General features: G+C 33.9%; 1 protein-coding gene across 1 annotated transcript; it reads right to left on the reverse strand.

The window, feature by feature from the left end:
- Positions 1–3868: 3868 nt before the first annotated feature.
- Positions 3869–8375, reverse strand: LOC112769358 (ruBisCO large subunit-binding protein subunit beta, chloroplastic). The gene is made up of 14 exons (XM_025813856.2): positions 7819–8375; positions 7340–7465; positions 6899–7036; positions 6695–6790; positions 6291–6533; positions 5971–6205; positions 5658–5827; positions 5381–5458; positions 5216–5287; positions 5030–5134; positions 4792–4884; positions 4613–4705; positions 4167–4290; positions 3869–4076 (listed from the first exon to the last, which is right to left on the reverse strand). Exons 1-14 carry the CDS (start codon positions 8038–8040, stop codon positions 4063–4065), a joined length of 1809 nt encoding a protein of 602 aa, XP_025669641.1. The 5' UTR covers positions 8041–8375; the 3' UTR covers positions 3869–4062.
- Positions 8376–11589: the final 3214 nt, after the last annotated feature.

Consider the following 11589-nt stretch of genomic DNA (forward strand, 5'->3'; position numbering starts at 1 on the left):
GCTTCAAGATCTCCATGTCTAAAGTAGTAGCAATCCGTTTCGGTCAGAGAAGAAGATCTCTGAGGTGAAGCTCGTTTCCACTTTTGTTAATCCATCACTGAAGGTAGCTACTGGAGCTATGTTGAGGAAGGAGCAAATATGGAACAGAAGGAGCTGTCAAGGATCAAGAGTTCATCAAGGGTCAGAAATCTTTCTTGGAGACAAAGTCAAGATGGAAGGCTTAGATTGATGAAGCTTGATGAGAAGGGATGAGAGAGAGGTAACTGCATGTTGGTTTTGCTTTCGGTTTCTCTCTCTCTTCTCTCTGTCCGAACCAGTTTTGATTATTGAAGAAGAAGAAGGTGACTTGGTTCAACCGGTTTCAATCTTGGAAGCTTCCCCTTCTATAATAAGGGTGAACGGCCAAGGGTTGAGACAAGGAGAGTAAGCACAGAGTTCTCATAGCTACCTAAACTAACAGAAGTTCTTCTCCTTCAAAGTGTTACATTTTGTTTTCTTTTCTTTAGTTTTGTCTGTCTGAGTCTCATGGTGAAAAAGGTAAACAGTGTGAGGTTTGTAAGAAAAAGCCAGTGAGAGGAAAAAGGAAGAGAGTGAAAAATTAAAGAAAAAGTCATAGATGTCTTAGAGGTCCTTTGTACATCTATATGTTGTGTATCATGATTCTGTGGGAATCCCCTTGCAAGTTGGGTTAGCACTTAGCAGTTGAAAGCTTAATAGGTGACCAAGTCAAGTTCAGTTTTGGGTATAGATTCTGGACTTGTCCCAGATAGGAATGGGTAGTTCCTAGGGAGAATTGGTGTATGTAATCGGATGATTATAGTGAAATTCCGTCACTGTTATGATGGAGACTGGATGTAGGCTACATTGCACTTAGCAGCTGAACCAGGATACTTCCTGGTGTGCTTATCTCTTTCTCTTCTACTCTTTCTGTTTCTGTTACGTAGGAGACAAAATTTAAAAACATCTCTTGACTGGTTACGAGACAAAAAGAAAATGTCTCTTGACTGGTTATAAGACAAAAAGCAGAAAAATCTCCTGAAGCTATTTTAAAGGGTAGAAAGTAATACTCAGCAAAAATGGGCTAAAATTCAACCTCCCCTTCTCTTAGCCATTGATTACCATCAATATGTCATCTAGGTTTGATGATATTGGTGTTAGTGAAGTTAGTTCTTATAATCAATGAAGAATATAAATTAGATGTTTTGAAATAAATTTTTTGTAATATTATCTGTTTTATTTGTTGTAATGAGGTTGATTTTCAGTATTTTTTGATAGGACAAATATCTTGATAAAAGTGTATTGTTGGGAAGCCTTCTTTAAAGTTAAAATTATTTGCTTTGACTGCAAATATAAGTATGAAGTTGTATAAACTTTTTAATTAGAATAGTATTTCAGTGTCATTATTGTCTTAGAGTGTAATTAGATTTAAGGCAATTATACCCAATAATTTTCTTACTTCTATGTCAAATAGTTTTACTTCTATGTCAAATAGCACAAAAGTTATTGTAGCAATTTGTTTAAAATATTTAATTTAATTTTGAATTTGTAATAATTATTGAGTTCGTAATTTACAATTTGATAAATTTTTTTATGATAAATATAATTTGATAAAATTTTTTAAAATTTAAATTTATAATAATTTTTTATGTTGTAGCACAAAAACTTTATTGTTTGTATTTTTTATAGGTTTTTTTATATCTATTTGTTCTTCTTCTTTTAGTACATTCAGTTTTTCAATGATATTTATAATAGTAAGAATAATTTCTTTTTAGAATATTTATTATATATATATATATATTGAATAAATTATTTTTAATAAGAATAATTTAAATTGCATTAAGTAAAAATACCTATTGATATTTTTTTAACCCATTTTGCCAAATAATATCTCAAGTAATTCAAATTTAAAATAGTATTAAAAATTATCAAAATTGATTCTTTTATTTAAATAACATATTAAAATAAGCATAATTATTTGAATCATAAAATATAAATATATGTAAAGTATTACAAAATAATATAACCTAACAATACAAAATTGATATATTTTCATAAATATATTTATTCAACGTATAATTGAATATGTTAAGTGTCATTCATATATGATGTGAGTTAAAATTTTGTATCATCATTAATAAAAATTGCTAATTAAGTGAGTAAAAGACAAAAATAATTAATTTATAATTTGTAAAAGACAAATTTAATTGATAAAATTTTTTAAAAATAAATTTAAAGAATACATCATCTTTTAAAACCTAATTACTTTTAACTCGTATCTAATGACATGTAAAACGTTTTAATTACAACTCTTTCATCATGATTTAGGGGGAAAACATTTTTAGGAAAAGTTCACATTTATGCACACGTGTTTATGAAACCCACCAAGTCACGAACAAGTAAATTAACCTTTAATAAAGTGAGTAAAATCTATTTTATTAAACGTGTGTTCTTTAAATAAATAATCGTGCTATTTATACACTAAAAATTAATCATCAAATTAATCATATATAAAATATATATTAAAATATAAAATATAAATTAAAATAAATTAAACATACTTATATTTATATATAAAATAGTGATTTATTTTTAATATACACATTATGTTTTTGATAAATAACATATTAAAAAAACTTGATTTAAACCATGTTATAAGAGACAAATTAAATAAACCATTTTTTTATCCTTAAAATATACATACACTAATGAAACTACGCACCAAAGTCACCAAAGAAAAAAAGTACTCACCAAAAAATTAAAATCCTCTTATTTGAAGAAGTTACAGTTTAATTTAGAGACGGCAATTTAAGTATAGAGTTCAAGTAGCTCTACATTGTTACTTTAGCGCCACCCTTTCGTCGTCTCCGACTTCTTTTCTCATCTTCTTTAAACCACCATTGCTCCCATCATTTCAGCTACATAAAAAAATTAAACCACCTCAATGTTCTCAGGTCACAAATGATCTTTAACTTAACCCAAATCATAAATCAGCAACCATTCTTACAAATCTGAAAACAAACCAATTGGACCAAGAAGCAGCACAGATCTAGCAACAATAAATCGCAATGGCGACTATATCCAGTTGCAACAGTGTAGAGAGAGAGAGAGAGAGAGAGAGAGAGAGAGAGAGAGAGAGAGAAGAGGGGACGCGAGAAATCACGAAATGATGAGCAATTTGTGGCAGCGGAGGCACTTTGTTCAAGGAGAGGGAGGAGGAGGAGGAGGAGGATGGAGAAGAGGGAAAGGCAAGTGGCATTGACATGAATCGTGAACACCGAAATGCGTACAGACGCAGAACTGGGAACAGATCTTTGAGAAATTGTGCTAAGATAGATTTTGGTAGAAAGAAAATGTGGCAGTGGTTGTTTCGGGAAGAAATAGTCTTAAGTTTAATATAATCTTTTAACAAAGTCAATACAAATTTAGTACTTAATTTTGTCAATACACCAAATTCATCTGAGTATAAAAACATTTATTTTTTTTATAGATAATCTTATTAACGTTTTCTTCTTTCAATAGTAGTTTATTCGAAACAAACCATTACCAAACCTTCATAAAAGCTAAACCAAATAAAATTGCTAGCAGTTGTCACCTGAGGTAAATGCACTTCCGATCGAGTTCTTAGGAAACTTGCTAAGTAGATGGCTACTAGAGTCTAGAAGTTTAGAACAATAGATATATGAACGACGCTCATTTCAAACAATCATATTTATAATTAATTACCAATTGGATCAGTGAAATTTAAACAAACACATGACTTTTACCCAGCCATTTGATCTATTCTTTTCAAGACATTGGTGATTAACTTGTATTGAACGTTGACACTAATAAAGGGGTAAAACCAGGAGCTAAGTGGATCTCCACATAATTGATAGGCAAAATTTTTTATATTATTAATTTCAAAAAATAATTAAAAAGAAAAGCGCCACTCTATCTAGCTCATCATGCTACAATAATGAAGAAACCATCATACATTAGACTAGTTGCTACAAATGAAAACAACTACCACACTGTGTTTCCTCAGCGGCGAAAATATTGTTCTCACTGAAGCAGCTCTTTACTTTAGTAGCCGTATCCTGAGAGAGAGAGAAAAGAAATGGAATCAGCTAACCTGGCATCTACCTAGTTTTTGTTTTAATTTTCAGTTGTCTATAGTTTTTACATACCTGAATTGTCCATGGGGTTGGCAGCAGGTACAGGCTCAGGCTCCTTAATCTCAACAACCACACAGTCTGACATCAAGAACGTTTTTGCCACAGAGGCTGCATGCTCCAGGCAACATCTCACCACCTACACAAAAAGAATAGGATTCTTAAGTAAACAAGTTTCATATCTAGTATATAACGGAAAGAACCATAACTGTAAACCTTTCATGGTAATCTCAGGTTCCCTACAGCCAGTTGTAAACTTAATAATAATGGTTACGATGATGATGTCATCCATTTATAATTAAAACGAATTAAAACCCGATTATATAGGACACCATCGAAAAGACACCAGCATACTAAAAGCTAAAAATAAAATAAAAACTAATTATATCCATACTAATAGCTAGAGGATCAAATGCAGGTAAAATAAAAACTAATGCAATAATAGTCAAACAGAAATTCACCTTTGTTGGATCAATGATTCCAGCAGCCATTAAATCTTCATATTTTCCAGTGGCAGCATTATATCCATATCTATGATTGTCGTTGGAAAGAACCTAATCACAACATGCAGAGTCATAACATAAGCATTTAAATAAAATGTCGAGTAAGGAGGAATGCACAAGATATCCAATCCGAGTACCTTCTCACTGACAACACTGCCATTTACACCAGCATTCTTGGCAATCAATTTCAGAGGGTAACTGAGAGCTCTTTTAACAATATCTGCTCCAACCTGCAATACAACAAAATATAATAATTTTGAAACCGCTGAGACAATGGGAAAGCCAATAAGTAGTATATGTCATTGAACAAAAGTGGGGAGCATTTCAAAGAACCCAAACAAATATATCATATGCCCAATCTAATAAATGACTTACTTTCTCTTCATCATTATCAAGGCCATCCTTGATAGCATCCACCTTTGAAGCAAGTCTTAACAGAGTGCACCCACCACCAACTACAATACCTTCCTCAACAGCTGCCTGAAGAATCAACAAAAGATTCAGACCACTTAAACAGAGTACAAAAATGCCTAATAAACCTTACAGGAAAGAGAATCATACCTTTGTAGCATTAAGAGCATCTTCAACTCTCAACTTCTTTTCTTTGAGCTCTGTCTCAGTTTGTGCTCCAACCTGCACACACACAAAACAAACTTTCATGAGTCAATATGGCTTATACAAAGTTCATAATCAGCTTTTTATTAAATAGTTCAATGAGTGAATTACCTGTATAACAGCAACACCACCAGACAATTTTGCTATTCTTTCATTAAGCTTCTCCTTTTCATACTCTTGCTCTGCAGCCTGAAATAAACAAATATAATTGTTGAAAACAGCAAGAATGAACATATCTACCAGCACTACAGAACTTCATAATTATCGGGAGTCTCAATAGATATGCACTCTTTACAATGTCCCAATGAACCCCTATACATGAGATATTTGCATGTAAAAAAAATTTTGAGACATGCTAAGATGAGACAGGGACAGGCAAAAAACAGACCTCAATTTGGTTCTTAATTTGTGCAACTCTCTTAGTCACTGCTTCTTGGGTACTACCATCACCAACAATTGTGGTTGTATCCTTGGTGAGCACCACCTTGGAGGCCTGCCCCAAAACCTCTTTCCCAGCTTTGTCTAGGGTAAGGCCAACTTCCTCCCTGATTACAGTACCTATAATCCCATGGGTATATAAAAAGACATCAATATCAACAGTAATAAAATGCTGCCAAAACTAAAATGGTGAAATATTTATGCTTCCAAATTAAACCCAAGAAAGAATTAATTGAGGACAAGGAAGCATTAAATTTACATACCTCCAGTTAAGATAGCAATATCATCAAGGTACTGGCTCTTGCGTTCTCCAAATCCAGGGGCCTTCAGTGCCGCAATCTTCAGTGATCCTCTCAGTTTGTTCACCACAAGAGTTGCTAGAGGTTCTTGTTCAATATCCTCTGCAATAATCAAAATAGGGAATCCACTTCTAATTGCATCCTCCAGAATGTTAATTAGATCCCTTGCATTTGTTATCTTTTTATCAACCAACAGCAACTGCACAATATATACAGCATAAATTATAATGGATATAAAGAATGGAAATTAGCAATCACTTGCCAGAAGAAAATAAATGTCAAACCTTGCAATTCTCATATTCAACAGCCATTTTCTCACTATCAGTGACAAAGTATGGTGAAATGTAGCCACGGTCAAATTGCATCCCCTCAACAACATACAGGTGGTTATCTGCACTCTTTCCCTCCTCAAGTGTAACGACACCCTTTCTTCCAACCTTGCTCATTGCTTCAGCTATCATATTCCCGACTTCATAATTGTTTCCTGCACTAACTGCTGCCACATCTGCCAACTCACTATCTTCAACCTGTAATCCATGTGAGCACAAAATTATGTCACAGTCTCACAGCAAATGGATTTTGAAATAATCAATCAGAGATGAATTGCCAGAATACTTTAAGAATATGAACACCCAACATAACAGCTCAAAAGTAAAACGAGGAGGAAAAAAGTGGAAAAATGCATCACCTCCTTTGACATCTGTTTAAGCTCAGATACAAGGGCTTTTGTTGTCTTTTCAATCCCACGGGTGATGAGCACAGGGTTAGCACCAGCTGCAACAACCTGTCAATTTTTCTGAGAAATGAGGCCTAACAATGACAATATGTAAAACATGGAAATCAAACCAAACAGTTGTTTTCAATTTACAGTGCTGCATATGGAACAACCTACCTTAACTCCTTCAGCAATGAGACCCTGAGCAAGAACAACAGATGTAGTGGTTCCATCACCAGCCAAGTCGTTTGTCTTGGCAGCTGCCTGTCTCACCAATTTGGCTCCAATATTCTCAACAGGGTCTTCCAACTCAACCTACTCAAGCCAAATGTAACATAAGGATCAATTAAAAACAAAACATAAAGTATTAGATAAACTTATGAAAAAACATCAAAAACAAGAATTTTTATTCTTTTCTCATGAATGGAAAAGAATAGTTTCTAAACCTTTTTCTAATTTTAAAAAACATTATCATAGGTCCTAATAAAAAATTCAGCGACATGATTATTCTTATAATATAACAATAGTTCTTTTGCTTTATTTTCCCATTAAAGAATCAATAACCTGTATCTGAACCTAAAAAACGATGAAATAACTAGAACACTACAAAGTACACACCTCTTTGGCGACAGTGACACCATCATTAACAATCTTAGGTGAGCCATACTTGCTCTCAAGAACAACATTCCTTCCTTTAGGACCAAGAGTAACCCCAACCAAATCCGCAAGCTTGTTCACGCCACTCTGCAACATACAGGGGAAAAAATATCATTATGCGCATAAATTATAATTAGCAAGTATACCTATCCATGAAATTTTGAAAACACCATTTGAACCCCTCATAATGTGCTCTAACCAAACCACTCTCTGTAACAACGAATCCTCTAATTATAATTATCCGCACAAAATGTTAAGAACGAACTTCACTTGAACAAAAATACGAACGAATTAAAAACCATACAAATAAACGTAGCAACTTTAATCAAAACGTATCATTTCAGGAGCTAATTTCACGGTTTAGTTGCACTACTCACTCTTTCTAGCTAAACTCACTTTCTCAGTCAAAGTTACTGTTATTGTTACTCGTCCTAATATACCTGGAGCTTCTTGATAGCTGAACCATCCTTGTTGAAATGCAACTCCTTGGCCATGGCAGAGACCCTGGGGCACCGGTTCCTCCTGGCAAGAACAACGCCGTTGAGTCGCGTTCTTCCGGCCGCGAAGGGAAGGGAAGAAATGGAGGCGCAGGAGGAGAGCTTCTGCGGTGGCGCGACGAGCGAGCCGGCAGAGGGAGCTCCAGAGAATGTTGATGACGCCATGGAACTGAACTAAACTGAATCACGATTGAATCGAATTAGGGTTTAAGGAGCGTTGAAATGAGGATTGGGTTGCGGTTACGGATAACGATGGAAGCAACAGTGCGTTTTGGTGGTGCGGTAGTTGTTGAGCTGAAGAGTAACAGTGAGTGAGGGATTAGGTTTTTATTCACTCTCTTTTCGTTGTTTGCAATGGGACGAGAAGATCAATTGAGTGGCGAGAGATTTATCCTGAAGCTTCTGTTTGATCTGGGCCGTTGGATTCCAACGGGTGTGTCCATCGGGTTCCTTTTGTTTGTCTTGCTTTCGAATGGTCTAGAACTTTTTAGTTGGAACTTGGATAGTTTGTGTTAGGTTGCTATTTAAAAGTATGTCACAATAAAGACTTTTTTACCTAAATAAATTAAACAGCAACTAAAATGAATGAATCTCCACTTTCTATTTGGCATACAAGTTTATACAAGTTAACCCTAACTTAATAAAATTCACTTTTATAATGCAAGAAAGAAGAAGAAGAATTTTGAATTATACAAAACTTATCAATACACATACACCAAAAATTTTTAAATAATATAATATAAATGACTTGTATAAACTTGTATGTGTAAATAACTTATATGTGAAGAATAATTCTTTCTATTATTATATAAATCGTTTCATGTCATTGAATTTTAATTTAATTAATAAATAATAACATTATAGAATAATTTATGGTTAAATTTTTCCTAAAATAATAAACATAAATCATCTTAAAATATTGAGATTTCATTGATACACAAATAATTTTAAGATAACGTTTTTAACATTTTCAAAGATTAAATCGCACTAGTCTAAGACAATTTATTTAGATTAGGTAAAACTTAAGGGTCTGACATGATTTATGTGTCGCGCGACAAATCACAAAGAATTATAACGATTTATATGAAAAAAAGAAATTGAATAACTTTCTGTGATCAATCTTTCCTCCATTTTTTCACCATTGTCACCGCAAAGAACTTCTGGCAAAGAGAAAGTTGGTGAAGAGGGGTGAGTCTGTAGCAACATAAGACGATTGTGGAGCATTTTATGGCTGTGGATATAAGTTTTACAACTAGCGGAGTGTGGCGGAGGAAAGCAAATCACACAGAACAGTAGACAGCAGCATTTTCAAAGAAAGATGGATGGCAATGAGGGAGACATGTACCGCCTAAACAAAATTGCGCATGTGGCCGGATTTATCGACAAAGAGATTAGTTGTAAAAATAGTTTTCTAATTTATGTAGTTGATGAAATTAATCTATTAACCGATGATATTCATGTGTTAGAAATAAGGGTGGCAACGAGGCGGGTAGGGGCGGGTTTTTGCTCTACCTGATCCCGTCCCACCGTACAACAACTCGCATAGAACCGCCCCACTTCTACCCGCGGGTAGTAAAACATTGAACCCTAACCCGCTCCTGCGGGTACCCGCCCCGCCCCTACCCGCCCTTATAATTATTAAAATCCAATAAATAAAATTAAATTTCAAAATTTATATAACCATCATCACATACATAACATAAATTAAAGTAAAAAATTTAAATATGATACAATATTATTAATCATTTACTAATTATTTTATATATATTATACATATTATATATTAAAATTATATGTATTATATATATAGCGGGGCGGGTAGGGGCGGGTATTACCTAAACCCGACCCCGCCCCCGCCCCTCCCAAGAACCCGCCCCGCTAAAAATTCGTCCTCCTGCCCCGAGCGGGTAGGGACGGGATGGGTACCTGCGGGTTCGAATGGTATTGCCATTCCTAGTTAGAAATTTCTTATGAAGAAATTTAACTAGTCATGTGAATTGTAGATATTGGTTGTTGGTATAGAGAATGTTGAGATTATAGCATGAATATGAAGGATGTTAGAGCCGGTAAATGAGAATTTTAATATTAGTTATTAGGGATAATAATAAAGCTTCTAATTGGACTGAATTACTTTAAAAATGTCGTTTATAGAATTTATTAGTTACCCTATGTATGATTTGTTTGTTGTTATTATGCCTTGTTAAGTCGCTACCTTTATATTTCTGTTTTATCAGTCAACTCAATGTATACAGAGTATTCGTAGATGATAATACATGACTGTATTGTATCTTATTTCGAGAGTGTCAGACTACTTCATGTTGCAAGACTAAAATGATTATTGTTTAAGCTTGACGAGCTAATGATTAGTGCATTTGTAAAGCAATGGCATCCAAAAATCTATTCGTTTCACATGTCTTTTGGGGAGTGCACAATCACCTTACAGGATGTGGTATACCAGTTATACCTCTCTATTAGTGGATGTCTCAGTGATTTTGAACAATTGATGGATGGTGGAAAGCTTGTGTGGGTGTGGTTCTAAGAATTGTTTGGTGAACTTTCACCAAACGATTGTGTTGATGAGTTCACAGTATTATATGGCTGGTTTCATAACAAGTTCAAAGTCATGCCTCCTAAAGCAACAGACACTATTGTCCAGGTTTTTACGCATGATTATTGTCTATGATACTTTTCAGGGACAAGTCTAGTGCTAGAGTTCATTTAAAGTAGCTACCGTATGTTATTGATCTTGATGGGCTCGACAAGCATAGTTGGAGATCGGCCATGTTATCATGGCTATATAGGTGTCTCTGTAGAGTGACTAACCAGAATGTAAAATGGGTAACTATTTAATGAGACTACATAATTATAGAATAGATAACGGTTATACTTTTTTTTTATATAAATCATCTTTAACGGTTTTCATTTCTATCTAATGTAATACTTAATACACAATATGTTAAAGTACATAATAGTATTAATTTTTTGAAAAATAAATATCTGCTTCATAATATTGGTGTTTGCTTCGATACAATGATAAATTTATATGTATCGGTACGATAAAAATATGGACAAATTAAAACACGATACGTGGATTATATTTTCCACGTTAGTAATCAATTTTTCTTTTTTAAAATATATATCATATCAATACTTTTACTAAACTATCCTTATATTTTAATAAAAATAAAAAAATATTTTTTATTTAATTTTACAAAAAGACTTAAATACCCCTTTTTTTTAATATTGGACAAAAACTACCCTAATCCTTATAATTTAGTCAAAATTAAATTAACTTTAGTTTTACATTTTTAAATCTGAAACAATTTAAAAATGAAAGTTTAAAACAAAAACATATATGAAAAATCAAAAAGATAAAAAATGATGTTGATCTTGTTTAGGGTTCTGGACAAAGAAGAAGAAAAAGGAGGTGTCTCCATTAGTCCATCTCCTCTCTGCTCTTCTTTCTCCGAAGCTTTTTTCGTCTCGTCTCCACTTTGGTCTTCTTTCTCCCAATCTCTGTTTGTCTCGACTTTGGCCAGGAAAAAGACGAAACTCTGTTCGATTTGCCTCCCCTCCACGACCTCCCTGTCAATTTTCTCTTCCTCCATAACCTCCCCGTGTATGCACTCAGCAACCCATGGGAGGAGTTCTTGCTGGTTACCAGAACCTCCACCGGCAAGCACCTCGGCCTCTTCTGCTTCAACGAAGACGACG

This window comes from Arachis hypogaea, chromosome 18, assembly GCF_003086295.3.
Source record: "Arachis hypogaea cultivar Tifrunner chromosome 18, arahy.Tifrunner.gnm2.J5K5, whole genome shotgun sequence".
Taxonomy (NCBI): Eukaryota; Viridiplantae; Streptophyta; class Magnoliopsida; order Fabales; family Fabaceae; genus Arachis; species Arachis hypogaea.